The sequence below is a fragment of the Cynocephalus volans genome, chromosome 3 (assembly GCF_027409185.1).
Source record: "Cynocephalus volans isolate mCynVol1 chromosome 3, mCynVol1.pri, whole genome shotgun sequence".
NCBI classification, from domain to species: domain Eukaryota; kingdom Metazoa; phylum Chordata; class Mammalia; order Dermoptera; family Cynocephalidae; genus Cynocephalus; species Cynocephalus volans.
Genome location: NC_084462.1, coordinates 15,317,857 through 15,336,420, shown reverse-complemented (window position 1 = coordinate 15,336,420; position 18,564 = coordinate 15,317,857). Strand labels below are relative to the sequence as shown.

General features: G+C 51.8%; 1 protein-coding gene across 1 annotated transcript; it reads right to left on the bottom strand.

Moving 5' to 3' along the window:
- Positions 1–16,828: 16,828 nt before the first annotated feature.
- Positions 16,829–18,216, bottom strand: FOXL3 (forkhead box L3). The gene is made up of 3 exons (XM_063088551.1): positions 18,110–18,216; positions 17,554–17,722; positions 16,829–17,263 (listed from the first exon to the last, which is right to left on the bottom strand). Exons 1-3 carry the CDS (start codon positions 18,214–18,216, stop codon positions 16,829–16,831), a joined length of 711 nt encoding a protein of 236 aa, XP_062944621.1.
- Between the last annotated feature and the right edge of the window lie 348 nt (positions 18,217–18,564).

Sequence of the window (18,564 nt, the reverse complement as noted above, 5' to 3'; positions counted from 1 at the left end):
ATCTCATTGAGTTTCCTTAAGATTTTTACTCAGAATCCCTTTTCATTCATTTCAAAAGTTTCCTGCTCTATGGGGTCTGGTACTTAAGAGTTATTATATTTCTTTGGGGGACTCATATTTTCTTGTCTTTTCGTACTACTGATATCTCTACATTGAGGTCTGGTCATATGGTAGAGCAGTTGCTTCTTCTCTTACTCTAGAATGGGCTTTGAAGAGAGAGACTCCCGCAGATGTGTTTTATATTTACCATCGAGTAGGGTGTTTTAGTATGGGTTCTGAGTAGATGCAGTAGTATAGTCTCCATGTGGGTACTTCAGCTGTAGTCAATGTCGGAGTTGCATGTGAGTGCCTCCGTTGCCCAGGCACTGGGGCACTTAGTGATTCCTTCCTCTTTCCCTGGATTCTCCTGGTGATCCTCTTTGTGTCAATGCAGTTAAGTGGTTGGTGACCTGCCTGCACAGCTGCTGTTGCTGCTGTGGTAGCAGGCCACCCTGGCAGTGGTGGTGGCTTTGGCAGACTGCCCATGTGGCAGCAGTGGCTCCAGTGGCAGCAGGCTGCTCGCATGATGATGGTGGCTGCCTGGCACTGCTGGTGGTGGTGGTGACTGCAGCAGTGGCAGTTGCAGAGGCCACGTGCTTAGATGTTGTGTCCACAGCAGCAGTCCATGCAGCTACGCTGTCCACAGTGGCAGCGGGGTTACTTCATGATGGTGACAGTGGTGGCAACACTGCTGGCAGCTACAATAGCCTTCCTCATGTCTGCGGTGTCCTTGGCAGCAGTGAGGCTACTTCCTGGCAGTGGCAGTGGCACTGGTGGCTACAACTGTCTCCCTCACTTCTGTGTATGTCCGTGGTGGCAGCAGGGTTACCTCCTGGTGGCAGCAGTGACAGCAGTGGTTGAAGAGGCCTCCCTCACGTCTGTGGAGTCTGTGGCTGCAAAGTCTGTGGCTGCAGCGAACAGGCCACCTGCAGGACTGCTGCTCTGCGGGGAGATGCTCTGCAATGAGCAATGGTTCTATGACCCAAAAATGGCTCTAGCGACTGCAGCAGTGGTGGCAGTAGGACTATTTCAATCTTTTTCTGTGGGAGGAACACACCCTGGGCACCTCTGGTCTGCCATCTTCCTAGAAGTCTGTTTCTTGCTTTATCTATTTTGAACCTGCATACATATTTAGGATTTATTATTATAAAATGTTCCTCTTTATCTCCAGGAAAGGTTTTGCTTATTATCTAGCTTGTATACTAATGTAGCTGCACAAATTTTGTATTGGTTAGTGTTTTCATGATGTTTTTTTTTTGTCTTTTTTAATTTTAACTTTTTTGTGTCCTGATAGTTAAAATGTCTCTCTTGTAAGCTGTAGTAAGTTGTTTTTTCTTTTTTTAGATCCAGTCTTACAATCAGTCATTTTCTTGGAGTTCATTTACATTTAATGTAATTTATATCTACCATCTTACAGTTTGTTTTCTCTTTTGCCCATCTGTTTTTTGTTCCTTTTTTTGTTCCTTTCTTGATTTCTTTTGAATGAATAAAATGCTATTAACATTTTCCTTCAATTGCATGTTAGTTACACATTCTTTTACTATTTCTTATAATGGGTACCCTAGCAATTATTAAATATATTCTTGACATTATAGCCCAATACAATTATTACCTTTCTACTTCCCCAATACAGCTATAATCTTAGAACTTTGAATTCTACCCCTCCTGTCTTTTGCTTTGTTGTTTTCTTGCATTTTAGTTCTGTATGTAACTTAAACTCCACAAGACATAATAACGTTTTTTTGTACTGTCAATATCATTTTCATTTACCCCAGAGTTCACCATGTTGGTGTCTCCTGTGATTCTGTATTTCTGTCTGGCATCCTGCCCTTCTGCTGGATAGGCCTTTTCAATCACCTTTGTATTAGCAGTAACTTCATTGAGTTGTTTTTCAACCTCAATCCAAGGCTTACAATATGGTCCTGGTCTCTTTTTTTAAGAAATTAAATCTGCCACCCTTTGGAAAAACAGGCATAAAAGCATGACCCCCAGAGCCAGACTGCCTGTATTCAAATGCTATCCTCACCAATTAGCTGGCTGTGTGACCTCAAGCAAGTTACTCAACTTCTCTGAGCCTTGGTTTTCTCATCTGTAAAATGGGATGATGTGGTACCTCCCACATGGGTTTGTTGTGATGATTTAATGAGTAAATATAGGTCAAGTACTCATAACAGTGCCTGGCACATGGTAAGTTCTATACAGCGTAAACATTGTCATCATTACTGTTTTTGAGTGAAGCCACAATCTGAGTCTCTGAAATCTAAAGCTATTGTTAAAAATTGTATGATTGACAAATCAGGGTTCACATGGCAAGGCCCTTGTGCCCTGTGGACAGGGTCCTCACCAAGAGGAATAAAGGGGCTGTTGGAATCCCTCTTGTGAACATCAGGGCTGTGATAAAAATAGGAGGAGTGGATGCTTGGAAGTTGGAAATACCGGGGCAGGTGACTCCAACCCAGCCTGGACAGGAGGGCAGTCAGGGAAGGCTTTCTGGATGGGGCAGCCTCAGTGCACACATAGCAGTTAGCTGAGCCAAGAGAGGGAAGGTGCCTTCCCTAAGCGAAGGGACTAACATTTTGTTCTTTGGCAGACAAAGGACAGGGCACAGAGAAAGGCAGACTCAGCTCAGGAAGCAGAGGAAACCCCAGTATCGGGTGGGGGGGCGGGTGTGGTCAGGGGTTCTCAAGGCACAGAGAGAGGACAGGGCCACTTTGATTTACTGCAATCACAGAAATGTTAAAAAAGTGAAGATTATTTTTTTAAATGGAAGAACTGGCCAAGTAGGGCTATAATATTTAAAATTTTTATTTTAAGATGTTTGATTGTGAAATAAAGACAGAATGTATTTAAGGTGTACAATGTGATGACCTGGATATATGTCTACATTGTGTAATGGTCACTGCAATCTGTTTTGGATGCTTGCTTTTAGCAATCTGACACATTTCACACACACACATGCACGCACACACGACTATATGCATAATCGCGTTTGGAGATCATATAAAATGTCCTCATCTGCAGCTCTTCACAAATGTGAGGTCTGGAGCTTCCTAAGTCCTGATACTTGATTCTAGCAGTAGGAAGCAGCATGCGCTGCCCAGGGATGGGGATGGGGCTCTTGCTCAGGAGCCTAGTTAGGGGTGCGGGGAGGGGGGTAGAGACCTGGGCAGGTGGGTACAGAGAGCACAGGCTGCCTGGGGAGATCTCAGCCCTTGCAAGATGTTGGGCCATTCCAGCTTGGGTCTGCCATATGAAACTGAGCTTTCTTTTTTTTTTTTTTTTTTTTTTTTTAAATTTTATTTTGTCGATATACATTGTAGCTGATTAATGCTCCCCATCACCAAAACCTCCCTCCCTTCTCCCTCCCCCCCCTCCCCCCAACAATGTCCTTTCTGTTTGTTTGTTGTATCAACTTCAAATAATTGTGGTTGTTATATCTTCTTCCTCCCCGCCCCCCGGTTTGTGTGTGTATGTGTGTATGTGTGTGTGTGAATTTATATATTAATTTTTAGCTCCCTCCAATAAGTGAGAACATGTGGTATTTCTCTTTCTGTGCCTGACTTGTTTCACTTAATATAATTCTCTCAAGGTCCATCCATGTTGTTGCAAATGGCAGTATTTCATTCGTTTTTATAGCTGAGTAGTATTCCATTGTGTAGATGTACCACATTTTCCGTATCCACTCATCTGATGATGGGCATTTGGGCTGGTTCCAACTCTTGGCTATTGTAAAGAGTGCTGCGATGAACATTGGGGAACAGGTATACCTTCGACTTGATGATTTCCATTCCTCTGGGTATATTCCCAACAGTGGGATGGCTGGGTCGTATGGTAGATCTATTTGCAATTGTTTAAGGAACCTCCATACCATTTTCCATAGAGGCTGCACCATTTTGCAGTCCCACCAACAATGTATGAGAGTTCCTTTTTCTCCGCAGCCTCGCCTGAAACTGAGCTTTCTGTCCCGAAGAAGTCTCCCTAACACTCAGGGATGACCCAGGAGGAGGTGCTCTCCTTGGGGGCATCAGGAAAGTTCTCAGGGTCTCAGACACCATGTTTACAGCCCATCCTCAGCACCCATCAGTGCCAGCTGACTCGGGACAGATCATGAGGCCATAAATATTCGCATTCTTGGAAGGCTCGGAGAGGTGTCACCCAGAGCTGAGGGACAATCAATCTTGATATGATTATGGATGTATAAACAGACATGACATAATTTCTTCTGCAGTCTGCTGGGTTCCATGAGTGTGAGTGACCGGTGCAGGCCTCCACCCCAAATTACATCTCAATCAGTGTTAAGAGGCATCTGACATTTCCCTTTGATTTATGTATTAACCTTTACATGCAGCACAGGCGAGTGCTGATTGCTTTCATCAGCTGGGCGGGTGGCGGCTCCGAGGGGCTCCTCCCGTAGCTTTTCTCACTGCATGACCTGCCGAGTGGCGTCTGTGAGGACAGAAATCACACATGGAGACTGCTAGCCAGCGAGCAAAGCCTGTGGCAATGTTCCCACCACCCCCGACACCTCCACTGGGAAAGAAATGTTCCAGGAAGATCAGGGGAGCTGCAGGTTCCATTGCTTTGAACACATTTCTTGGCACAAAAGGATTGAAAAAGATGTTGGCTGCCCAGTTTGCATTGATGTGAGCAGCTGTGAGGATGGTGAGTGACAGATCCCATGTGACTGTGCAGCTGAAAGTCAGGGGTGCAAACTCCTAGAGACACAACCCATGTGTGTGCACCCCCCTCCCACAGCCACCCTGTCACATTACAGGGTGTGACGTGCCCATACCCACACCAGTGCATCCACAGAAACCCATACCCCACACACCATGCACACCTCACACGCATCCTTGCAGGGCACCCACAATGCAGACTCACAACACATGTGCACACCCATGCACACCTGCACACACAACCCTACATGCACACTTGCACACGTACACATCAGTTGTGTATGCTTGTGCTCACTCAGATGCACACAGCACACATGAATACACATGGTCAGGCACACCCACATATGCACACTCATGCTCACTCAGATGCACACTCACGGCACACACACGTGCATGCTCATCCAGAATGCAGACACTCATACCCAGCAGACATGCACACATGGGCCTTGTGCACACACAGCGTCCACACTCACAGTCCACTGGATGGCAGAGAGGATGGAAGAGAAACCTCTTGTGCTCCTAGCCATTCAGAGCACCAGAGCAGGACAGGACTCCAAATCCCATCTGGCCTGGAGCTGGCCAGACTGGGTGAATCAGGCCAGTTCCTGCAGGCAGACAGACTCGGGCTCTGGTGTGTTTTGGATCCCAGGAGACACTAGTGGGGATGAGGGAGTGAAGCAGGGAAGGGGAGCACAGTAAGTGCAAATTAAAGGGCAGGTTGTCACCTAGGCACCAGGGGCTCAGTGCCCTGGGGACCCCCGAGAATCTGCTGATTCCACTCCAGGATGCTGTAGAGAAGGGCAGAGAGGACATGGAATAGCAGGACTGTCAGTGTCCCCTGCTGTCTCCTGCCATCCCCTGCCATCCCCTGCTGTACCCTGCCTCCTTCAGAGGGCCTTTGTGGAGTTGTGGGCCTGATGACCAAGCCGCTGTCACACAATTGGTGGTGGGCACCCAGGTCTTGCTTACCTGAAGGTTATACCCTCTTACACTGTCCCCAGCAGCAGAGAGGCTGGAACCATGCTTCCCAAACTATACTGTGCATCAGAAGCTTATTAGAGTGCAGATTCCAAAACCCCACCCCACCTGTACTGGTTCAGAGGTTCTGTGTTCATATCAAGCTTCCCAGGTAACTCTGACACAGCAGCTGGCAGGCCACACTTCCACACTGGGTCTTGATCTGAGCTTGGAGTGCATGCATGAAGGCCCTTCAGCTGCTGTGTCTGTCTCATCAGTCACAATCCCACCATTAGGGACATTTCTTGGGTTAAAGCATTTATCCCCCATTATTAAGCAAATATTGGAACTCTGTTGTGTAAATCAAGACTCCTGCAGTTGGAAGTGTCAGATTCTCTAGTCAAACTGCTATAAGCCCAATAGGGTATGATCGGCCTAGATAACTGGAAAGTAACAAACAGCTTCAGGCATGGCTAGATCTAGGTGCTTCAATCATGCCATCAAGAATCTGTCTCTCCCACCTCCCAGCTCTGCTCTCTGCTATGCAGTTCATTCTCTACCAGGCTTTCCTTGGACAGTTGCAAGAGGGCCACCAGCACTCCCAGACCACATTCCACCAAACAGAAAACACTCCTTTCCCATTGTTCTAGCAGAAGCCCGGGGGCTGGGTTTATTCCATCAGGCCACATGACCATCCCTGCACCAATCTGCAGCAAGGGGAAGGGGACAATCCAACTGCTGAGGTCTGGGCTATGAGGGGCAGCGTCAGCCCCACCCAAACCAGGTGGACAGAGGTGGGAAAAGCTGTTTCCCTAAGGAGAGCAGAGTCAGGGGCTGGCAAAGGCAGCTGGTGTCTAGTTACGATCTCTTGGCAAAATAGATGTTCATTGAAAGGTTACTTAAAATGGCCTGATATGGAAGGGGGGTCCTCTGAGCAGAGGGGTTGGCTGCCCCAGTGCTGCTCTAGGAAGAGGCCCCCGTGGCGTGGGCAGGACAGGACCAAAATGGAAATTTCCCTCAGTCCCATTGGAGCAAACCAGTGTGGAAAGGGAAGCTCTGGTGGCAAGTAGATGAAGCCAAGGGACAATAGCAAAAGTGCTAAACGAGCTGAGCATGCAGAGTTCAGGTTCCTGATCCTGAGATGACCCGGAAGCACTTCCTAGGCCCACAGGTGGTGTTCCCCATCCCGCAGGCTGACAAGAGGCCTTGGGAAGGAGGCCACACCTAACCCCAGGGACCAACAGCTGTGGGTGAGGGTCAGGGAGCTGTCCCGTTCACTGTCTGCTGCTCTGGGCCATCCCCTCTCCAGGCCTCAGTTTCCTCATCTGTAGAATGGGAACAAATCCACCCACCCCTTTTTCACAGAGCTGTTGTGAGGGTTGAAAGTTCTTTCAAAGGGCTTTAAGCGCTGAGGACACTGCCTTGGAGGGCTGTTGCTTCTGGAAGCTAATGGGTCCCTCGGTTCTGGGATGGGTTAGTGGGCTCTCCAGAGGGGTCCTGATGGGGGGGTGCTGGAGGCTCAGGGCACCCGCTCACAGGCAGGGAGTATGTGGTTTCCATGCTCAGCTTTTGGGAGGTGCTGGGCTCCTCAGGCCTGACCTGGCTCAGCCACAGCCTCCGATCTTTCCACCTGCCGCACTTGGGCCTAGGCCACCCCCTCCACGGAGAGGAAACGTTGGCGTCTTTGAGATTGGGGAAGCTTGAGGTTCCAACGACTGCCCTATCTGCCTCCTCTATGCTGACAGGAGACACATCCAGCCAGAGTTTTCCTGGCCAACATCTGGCCGAGTCAGTTAATCTAAACAGAAAACAGTGGGAAGAAACTATTCCCAGCTTTTCAGAACCCCCAGACACATTCGGCTCCCTTGGCTTTGTGTCTGGGACAGGGGACCCACGTATGTGCCTTCTCTGTGAGCCCAAAGCTTTTCGGGGGCAGAACAAGTCCAAGAAGCACATCCCATCACCTACTGTGTGCAGAATCAGTTCCAACCCTGCAAGGCAGGATGTGCAGGAGTCTCAGGTGGCAGGGCTTGGGGACACCCTGTGCCTGGGGAGCTCCCACCTTGGAACACTAGATCTAGCTTCACTTGTGCAAATCCTCACCCCACCTTGAGCCCATGGCCCTGGGCAGGTCCCTGTGCCTCTGTGAGCCTCAGTTTCCTCATCTGTAATATGAGAAGAAGATGAAGTGTCTTTGTTAAATGCTAGTTGCTACACATTACCATGCCTGGGAATTTGTGCCCAGATAGCTCGTTCTGCCTTTGGGACATTGGGAGGTTGGACAGAGGAGGATATTTTACATGATGACTTGAAAGCCAAATGGGTTTTTATGAGGCTGAGAAGATGGAAAAGACACTGCAGAGAGAGGGACCTGCATGTGAGAGGTGCAGATGCGTGACAGCGGCAGTCAGATGAAGCCAACAGCCAGAGCTCAGCAAGACCCTGTTTCTCACTCTGCCCAGATATACTCATGTGCATTTCACATGCCGTGTATTGAATGTGTGTATGTGTGCATGCAAATGTGTGTGCCTGAGGTCATGTGTGTACAGGTGTGTGCACGTGTGTACATATGTGTGTGTGCGTGTGTGTGTGCACACGCACGTATGTGCACATGCCCACATGATGTTCTGTCTTTGCATTTCAGGCCTTTGAATGCAGGTCCAGTGGCCAGCCAGACCCATCTGCACTAGGACACCTGTAAGTGCAGAGGGAGCTCTAGGACACCAGAAAGGGGACTTGCTGGTCCTAGGGACAAGCCAAGGGGGAGGACTGAGTGAAATAAAACATTTCTGCCTCCTCTGTCTAGAAACGGCCTGGGTGGGAATCTGAAGGGCTGGATTTATCCCTGGGTTTGGCCACTTCAAAGCTGTGGTTTTTCTCCAAGCCTCAGTTTCCCCATTTGTCAGGAGAGAATGTTCTCTGCCTCACAGCCTACCAGGGTGATAAGGTGGTGGCTGCAGGAAGTCACCAAAGAATGTCCTTCCTCTTCTGTAGCATCTGGCATGAGGAGGGTTTTCATTATTAAAATGCTCTCAGCCATGGGCCATACACAGGACAAACTTCCAATACCAGGATTTACTTCTAAGAGACCTCACCAGGCCTGGGCCATTCTGGCTTTTGTTGCCTTAGTGCACTTGTGTGGGAGTAGAGACAAAAGGCTTTCCATGGAATGTTTAGTGAAACTTTCTCCAAGTTCCTGCCTAGCGGGAGCCCTCACTTAGACTCGGTGTCTTTGAGGGTAGCCGCCTGCCTGCACTTCCTTCTGTCTCCCACATGCACCAGCCCTTCCTCCGGTGTTTTCTTCCCCTGATGTAAACAGCCAGCTTTCCTGTGTGTGGACAGAGTCCTGAGTTTGCTGCTCTGGAGGCAAAATCTCATCCCTACCCTCCTGGGTTCAGAGATAAACTGCCCCAGAGATGAGCCGCACTACCACACCCCGGACTTCTTGTTGGGGAGCAAAGCAAGCCCCTATTTGTTTAAACCATTGTCACGCAGGATTCCTGTTACTGGTGGCCAAAAACATCTATAGTCTGTAAGACAGGGAATGCGTGAGGAGCCTTGAATTAAATGAGTCGCCCTTTTGGGGCCTGGCCCTTTCCATTGATGGAAAGTTCACTGATATTTGCTGAGCAGTGCGTGAGACGCAGGATGTGGCGGTCCTCACGGACAGGATCCGCAGCTCTATCACACTGACATTTTAAGGAACGTACGCAGACCTTGAACAACTAGTTGCACAAATGGGTACGGTTCTCCCTCGCTATCTGGAACCGAATTGCTTCTGATAAACATTTTAGGAGAGAGATGGTCCAAACCCTCTCTTCTTCTTACCCCAGACTCAGGAACAGACAATGCAGTGTCTTGTTATCAGAACTCACTTTGCCAGATCTCACTATTGGATTCAGGAGCTGAGTCAATTTAGGGAGAGGTGTCCCTGGGTGAGAATTAGCAACTATGGAGTTTCAGGATGGAAAAGAAAGGACACATGCTCAGAGGTGGGCGTGTAAGGGTGAGTTAACTGGCCCCAAAGGATGAGACGGGGTTAGCCCGGTGAGCAGCGTGGATGCTAAAAGAGGTTGCTGGAAACACCTGACAGATCACTCGCTCCTGGCACGTGGCAGGTGCCCAGGGAGGCCTAGCGCTGCCACCTCCTGTGGAGACCTTCATCCGTTGGTGAGCACCCCAGGACTGTCTCTCTCACCTGCGTTCAGCACGCAGTGCAGGGGAAGTTGGATAAAGTTCAGATGTTCCCATTCAATGTCCTTTCCTTTTTAAAAATGGCGTACCTGTGTGACCTCTCTTTGTTTATTATAAATCTAATACTGCAAGTTTCAGTTGAGTGAACGCACATCTCATTTAGGATCTGGGTCTGAAGTCGCCTAAAGCTGGTGAGAATGTAATTGTACAAAAGCAGGAGAGGACTGTTCATTTGCCATCGACAACAGCGCGGCCTGACAGGCTTCACGTTGGGTTTGGAGGAGCTGTTTTCCTAGAACAGCAGAACCATGGAGGAGGCACATTTGCATAAGATGCACGTGGTGTTTTTCACGGGATGAAAACATGTAATTCTGCGAATGTTTATGGGTTGTTAATTTGGCTGAATAGCAAAATCAAATTACAGGTAATAGGCTGTGTGCACTTTCCCTTTTCCTGGGTTTCTCCTGCAGTAATTACTCAGGGGGCCGCACACCAGACTGCTCCCCAGGGGTGCGGAGGGTGGGCACTGGGATTTCTCCATGACCAGAAGGCTGCAGCAAGTCCTGCTGATGTGTCCAGAGCCAAGGAGGTTAGGCTGCACAGGGGTTGATGTCCATGCCCCGATTGGGGATCCTGGGATCCGGAATATTTGTGCTGTCCCTGACCTTGATCAGGAGTCCAGCAGTGGCCACAGCTAGTGGATGGAAGAGACCCTGGCACCTCCTGTACATTTAACCTCTAGTTAGAGGATGCTATCCTGCCCTCAGCCGGGCATCCCGGCACCTGGAGTTGGGGAAGACAGGCCACGACCATGTCCTGCCTCTCTTCCAAAAGGCTCATGAGGCCTATCTGAGCCTCACCTTCCTCATCTGTGAAATGGAGCCACAAAGCCTGTCCCCTGCCTTGCCCTTGGGGTTGCCAGGGCCAGGTGGGAAGAGATGGGAAATGCAGAGTAATAAAAGCCCTCGTTCTTTACATACTGGCTCTGACCAAAATTCCCTTCTGAGCCTCCTGTATCAATGGGCCTTGAAAGGAGAACTATACGCCTCTGGGGAAATAAGAGCAGCCATCTTCTGGCAGTCCGCCCCAGTAGCCCTCTGTCGGTGGCCCCAGCCTGGGCACTGGCCTCCTGAGCACTGGGGGAGGGGGAACCTTCTCCCTCTCTTTGTGATTGCATCATCCCTCCTCTCTGTGCGGGACAAAGCTGGGGGCCCTGCAAGGTGGAGACACAGCCATGGAGACCCCTGAGCCTTTGGACCTGCATGCACACAGTCGCCCATGCCCCAGAACACCCCCCATGGTCAAACTCACGTCCCCTCACCAATGACCCTGTGGGTCTCTATAGACAAGTTGCTGACAGGTGTGGCCAGACCCCTGAGTTCAGATCCTGCCACACACACACCAGGTGAGTGACCTTCTCTATGCCTTACCTGTAAATTGGAGAGTGTCATGTTACCAACTTGACAGGGTCCTTGAAAGGTGAGAATTCTCAGACCAGTGCCTGACACAAAGAAAGCCCTCGGCAAGTACCAGCTCTTGTTCTATGATGATTCGGGTGACTCTCTGGGTGTAGCCTGTCACCACCTGGTTTGGGCTTGCTGGGGTGCAGCACAGTTATTGTGATCTCCATGACTACCCCTCCTCCTCCACCCCTCAGAGTAACTTCTTCCTCCAGACATGTAGTATAAATTTATTCACGGTCTGTGTGCAGGGCGTCCACCACATGAAGAAGAGGAAGCAGCCCATGCAGGGGATTTCTCCAGAATGAAAGTGCCCTCGTCTGTCCTCCCCCAGCATCACCCGCCACATGGTCCCCTGTGCTAAGATGCAGCTGTGTTCCTGTCATGACACACCCTGGGCTGACGTTCTCTGTCACGGGTTTATTGTGGAGCCTCAGCCTGATCAGGAATCCTTGACACGTTTTCTCTCCCCCCAGTTACTGTCTTCAGCCATGTGTTGTCAAGTGAGACCCTTAATATCACTCCAGGTGGAACCGTGGTGCTTGGACACTTGCACTTACTCAAAGTCCAGTCCGCCTTAATGCAAAGCGTTAGTCTCACATCTGAAGGAGGGCCCTGCTCCCTCCCCAGCGGCCCCACAGTCTACGCTGCTGGGGGTGGGGGTTGTGCACCTTCCTCTCCCTTCATTGGCTGGTGGGTGGGGAGGCTTGGTCTGGTCCTTGCTGTGGTAGGTGGCTTCTCTACAAGGTCCCACTGGGGCTGGGTTCTTGGGCAGCCCCTGTCGCTGGAGACCATGTAGCAAGCTGGGGCCCGGCTCCTGCTCCCCTCCCCCCTCAGGCTCGGGTATCTCCTCCTCTGATCTCACAGTCTCTCTCCATCCTTTGGGGGCCATGGGAGGACTGGGGAGCATTGAGCCCCACCGTCCTTCCTTGCTGTGGCTATGGCCTCCTTGCTCCCCATGAGCACCCCAAGGAGAAGGCAGGTCCCCATCTCTGCACCCACAAACTAGGAGACACAGGGAAGCTTCCCTAAGAATGCACCCCAATGTCTGCTGAGACTGAGGAGGGAATTCCAAGCTGGCCTGGATTGGATTTCTTTGATCTGAAAGTGACTAGCAGGCAAAGACAGACCCTGGGTAAAGAGCTACTGTATCCTCATGCAACAGGCAGACCCCAGCCCCAGGCAGGCCTGCAATGCTTATTTTTGTTTTATACTTCTGGTGAGAAACAGGCCTGTTTTCGTTCCTCATTTAGACTATTTATGCAGAAAGATTCCAGGTCCTCAGCATTAGGATAAACTTGCTCTTGTTTGGTCTGGGCCCACATAGCCCAGGGTCCTGGCCTATGGATAGGGTGGGAGTGGGGAGGTTAGAACTGGAGGGATTTCAGAGGGAGCCCAGCTAGTACTCACAGCAAGGGGTGGGGGTGGAGGTGGGAATGGGGACGTCTCTGCTCCTGAAACCCAGCTCGGTACCATGGAGGAAACCAAGGCAGGGAGAGGAAGGCTGCCCGACCCCCAGAGCAGGCCAGTGTAGAACTCAGAGAAGAATCACTGAAGAAGTGAATCAGGTCCAGATCGGGAAAGGAAGCACCCCAGGCCTGTGTCTTTGTGTCACTGGGGGACCCTGCCCTGGTGCCACCTTGAGGCACTCTCCTATCCCCTGGCCTGCCTGTCGGATGGGAGGTGGCCACAAGGAGGCTGGTAGTGCCTAAGGACAGATGACAGGGTCTCAGGGAAGGAGGCAGGGAATCCTGGGAGCTGCTTCAAGGAAGGGAGGTGCCCAGCGAACTCCCCCCACCTGGAGAGCCAAGGGAACCAGTTTCCATGGTGACCCTGCTCAGTGCTTATACCCAGGAGCCAGTCCATCCCCTGCCTCCCTTGCTGGGTCCCAGGTGGGGAAAGAGCAGAGGGGCATTTCAAAGGCTGAAGAAATAGAGTCTGGCCTGGACTTTGGTGGCTGGGCAAGCATGGCTGGTCTTCCCAGGTGTAGCTTTCTTGCTGCACTGCCCTCCAGCCACACTGGCCCTCTGGTCTGTTCCGCAAGCCCCCTGACACCTTCCCACCACAGGGCTCATCTCATGCCCTCCCCATGACCTCGAATGTTCTTTCCTCTTGGCACGGTGGCCCTGACTCACCCTCAAGGCCTCAGCTTGCAGATGGCCTTCCGAGAGAGCTCTGCCTGACCACCCACTGAGTTAGTTTGCACCCACCTAGAGTTGCCCCTATCTCAACACTTGGCAGGCCGGCTTTCAAACACGCACTACCTGCACTCGGTGACAGTTCACAGACTTCCTGTGTGGCTGCCGGACCACAGCCTGTGCCTCTTTGGTTCATAATTGCATCCCAGAACCTAGCACGGGGCTTATGAATTTTTGCTGAATGAATGAACAAACATCCCCCAGCCCTGCTCAATAAAGGAAGGGGGGAATCTGAAGAGAAGATTTTCTCTCTGCTGCCCCAGGAGACAGACCAAGGGCCAATGGACAGCTGCTTCCAGGAGTCTGTTTCAGCTTGGTGTCAAGGGGAGGTGTGCAATCGTCAGCGATGCTAACCCCGGTCAGAAATGGGGGAGGAGGGCAGCATGTGACATCAGTTTGCACTCATGGACCTGGCCATTGCTCTCTCTGCTCCACCTGAGGGAAGGCTGAAGTGGGCGGGATTCTCCAACCTTCTTCAAGAAGTATTGGAGCCTGACTCCTGCAAGACTTGGTGGATGACCCTTGGCCTAGCTGCTGTGAGGAGACACACACCAAAATCTCCTGGTGGCTTGGGCAAAGGAGCTCAGGTCCCTGGTGCTGCCCAGCCCGGCAACTTTGGTCTGCACTACGGTAATTTGCACACACCTCCCCTGAACTCCCATGTGGCAGCAACTCCCAACTTTGTTAATGGAAACCTGGTGATCCATAACTCACGTGTGGCAGACATCTGCTCGGGGGTAATGTGGTGGTAATGTACATATCGATGATCAATCAGCGGATTTGCAAGAGAGGCATAAACTATTTAATTATAATTGCATTGGGCAAGTCTGCGTGGTGGCGGCGACATTTGAATAGGTCACAGCCAGCCCTCACCCCTGTTATGTTGTTGGTATTAAATGCCATTCACTCTAAAGGCTGGGAACCTTTCTGAAGTTGTAGGATATCATGCGCCGGCAAATTGAAAATGTCCCTTTGCTTTTAAAAACATGATTGATATCCTTTGCAAAACAAATGCTACACCTCATAGTACACAGACCTTGCCTGGTACTGCCCTTGCCTTGCCCAGCCACTGAGCTGGCATTTGGCCACAGATGTCTGTGCAAAGGAGACATGCTACTAGGAGTTCCTCTTGTTCCGAGGCCTTGTCTCTCTCTCTCTAAGGTTGGGGCATCCAACAAGTGTCCTGTTTAGGACAAAGGGTTTTCCTGTTCTAAATCAGTCTTCGTTAACCAGAACGAAATGCAGGAATAAAGCAAGAAATCAAAAGATAAAATGCAAACTTTATTTGCTCAGTTGGTAGCAGAAAAATATAATTTTGGATTCTCTATATGCCATATACTTATGTATGGGATCATCTGCATCTTATCACCATCTAAATTATATCTTGTAGAATTTAAATCGATGGTTTTACTACAACCAACAGAGGGATATAAATAACAGGAATGCAGACACACCCACAACACACACATGTGCACATGGCCATTCTGATAACCTGGACTCATCAGCGTGGAGGAAGGGTTAGGAACCCCACCCTAGAGCCACATGCCTAGGCTGCAGGTCCCCCATCCATAAAATGGGCATAAGAGTAACCGCACCTGTCTCTCAGGGTTTGTGTGCAGGCCAAGGAGGCAGCGTGAATCTCAGCATCGTGCCTGGCAGACAGTGGGAGCCCCACGAATGCTGGCTGCTTTCCCAGCAGAGAGTTCTGGAAACAAGCAGGTGGCATTTGCTAGAGAGAGGTGTCTATGTTAGAGGACTCGTTTCTGCTTTCAGGAAAGGGCATGTGGGGATGGGTTTCCTCTCCTGCAAGGCCGAAGAGCAGCCTCGTAGGCAGGCACTGCGGCTGGCAGGGCCTGGAGGCCAAGGAGCGGACACATCACCACTGGTCTCATGACAGAGTCCAAGGCCAGGTGTTTCACGACGTTTGTCAGGAAGGGCCTTCTTCCCTCTTCTCAAAGCAATTAAAGGTACATGCTGTCTCTATTTACAGGGTAGGCGAGTGAAGGAATACTTCCATTTGATGAAATGTCAAGCCTTCTGAATAGGAATCTTTGGCATGATTCAGGTCTGTCTCAGCAGCCCGCCTGCCTTCATTTACTCCCAGCCCCTGTTTTTAAGAAAGTCCGATAAAGCCAGACTATGCAATTTCCAATCGAGACAGCCGGCCTCGCTGGGTGTGTTTTTGCCGTTCACAAAATTATCCGATCATTGTCACCTAGCACATCAGATTAGGTGTAATCCATACTAATGTTCAAATTAAGTCATGGAAAGCAATTAACTCTGCACAAATGGGCTGGTGAAAAATGATAAGGTTGGTCAAATAGTTTCACTGTGCATAATTGTGTTTTTTAAAATGCCCATCTCTACACAGTAATTAAATCATTTACATTTCAAATGGAGTGTACCCACCTCGGATGCTTGTAATGCTGCACGTCCTTAATTGCACACTTCCCAGTATAGTAGGAATTGTATCCACAGCCTGCTAGCGGGCGCCTGCTTTTGTGGGAAACCAGCTAAGCGGGAGGTGCCTGGATAAGGGTTTACTCCCTGCCCAGAAGAGTCAAGGATATTGGACTTTGCCCCCAATATCGTCCCAAATTTGGGCCCATCCCTCCCACCCTTCCTCTCTTCCTCCCTTCTTTCCTGTATAAAACGTGCAAGGGATTTCTTAGACCATCATCAAAATATTCTGTTGACAGCACAAGATACACTTCTCACTCCAATCATATCATCCACAAGGACACTGTCAAAAACTAATACTCACAGGATCAATTAATATCTATCTCCACTGTCTGCACTTCATTATTATTATTTTTAACTATAGGGAAGATGTTCACCAACTTCACCAACGGTACACTGAGCACACTGGCAGCTTTTGGGCTGTGTCTGTCTATGAAGCAAATTCCGAAATGACTGAGGAATGAAATATCTCCTTGACTCCAGAGAACGTGACCCTATGCTTTTGTTCTTCAGAGCAGGAGTTCTGGGTTTATCTAGAGCAAATCCTTAAGTAAAACTGGAACCCAGATGGGTCTTCCCTGCAAGGGAACTCTTTTCTGAATGGATAAATTCACAACATCACAGTCAATACCTTTCACGAGATGGACTTCTGCCCTTCCCGCCAGCCCAGGGCTGGTTTCTGCACTGGGTGGTCAGTCTGCAGAAGTTTGTAGGATGTGGCAATGGTCTGTTCTCTGCACAAGGTGGGGCTGAAATCGTCCTTCCAAGGGAGGAGCTGGTGGGAAGACCCCAGACTCATTCTCCAGCGGCCTCCCGGGGTGGGGAAACAGCCTGAGCCCCCAACTCACATTGTCCAAAAGCGGAGGTTCATTTGCTGGGCCTCCAGCCAGGGGTATCCGCCCTCTTGAGTGTGACAGGGCGCCTTGAGCCCAGGAAAGGGATCGGGGGAGGAAAGGATGTAGTCGATGCTAAACTTAATGTCCCTGGGCTCCTGCTTCCCTGCGGCGGGGATGGCCGCGGTCGTGGACCCGCGGTGGGGGGCGCCCCCACCCGCGACGTCTGGGTTTAGGGACGCCCGCGCGGTGGCCGGCTCGGGCGGATCTGGGGGTCCCTCGGCGCCCCCCGTGCGCGCCCCCCTCGGCCCCTCGCGCTTGGGGCCGCGTCGCCGGCGCCGGCGCCGGTAGTTGCCGTTCTCGAAGAGGTCCAGCAACGACTCGCAGCCGCCTGCGAACGTCCAGTAGTTACCCTTGCCCTTCTCGTGGCCCTCGGTGCGCGGCACCTGTCGGTGCGAGAGGCGCTCAGCGCGGGGCTGGCTCCCAGAGGCGCCCCCCGCCGCCCGGTCTGCGCTCACCCCACAGGTCCCTGCAAAGGTGCTGCTGCCCGGTCACTCGGGGTGGGTGGCGTTGCTCACCGAGCAGGTGGAGGCGGCCCACTTTGCTTTAGAACGAACTTCCCAGCAGTTGTCACTGTGACATTGCAAGTCATCAGGGATGACTTGGCACAGGTGTCACCCATCCGGGGACACTCAGGGGCTGGTCGGGGGCGACGGGGGGTGGGGGTGGGGCTCACCTTGACGAAGCAGCTGTTGAGGGACAGGTTGTGGCGGATGGAGTTCTGCCAGGCGCGCTGGTTGGCGCGGTAGTAGGGGAATTTGCGCATGATGAAGTCGTAGATGCCAGACAGGGTCACCCTGCCCGCCGGGCTCTGCTGGATGGCCATGGCGATCAGCGCGATGTAGCTGCAAACCCAGGCGTTAGGCCGGCAGGCGCCCGGCTGGGGGTCTGGGGTCCCCTCCCCGGCCCACCCCGTTCTTCCCTGCCCCGGGGCGCCATCGGGGTGTTGGAGGTGGAGAGCCAGGACGGGTTGTTTGGGTAAGTGACCCCTGGAGCTGGCTGCTCCTTGCTGCCCCCAAACCCCAGAACGCTCCTGCACACTTGGGTCTCCCCCTCTGCAGGGAAGTTGAGAGAATCTTCTCCCGCTAGCCCCGAAAGTGCGGGCGAATGTGTCCCTTCTCTGAGCACCACCCCCTCCCAAAGAAGAAAGCCGCCTCCTCTTCCGCCATCCCAGGCAGGTCCTGGCAACCCCAAGCCCCCTGCGGAGGAGGGTCGTCGACCCCCACGGTCACCTGTACGCGGGCCGCGTGAGCCGCTTCTCCTCGTCGGAGCTGCAGGCCGGGTAGTCGTCGGCGTCGTCATTGAAGCAATTGTAGGGATACTGCGAGCTGTCAAACATCCTGCGCCCGGCGCTTGAGCGGGCCACCGCTGCCACCTCCTCCGCGCCGCCCACCGGCCCGCCAGCTCCGTGCACGGGTCCTCCCCAGCGCGGGCCAGCAGCGTCTGCACTGCGGGCTGCTCTGCACCCGAGCGGGGAAGCTGGGCTTCTGGGGTCCCCCCCGCCGGCCCCCACCCCGTTCTCTTGCATCCAATCCTGGCTCGGGGGAGGCCCCAGCCACCGGTAAAGCGGCTGAGGGGAGCGGACCGGGGTGTCTCGGTGACCCTCTGACAGGCCAAGGGAGGGGGAGGAGGAAGCGGCGCGCTGGGTGGTCCCACGGGCGGGGCGGCCACCCGCCGCCTCTCGCTG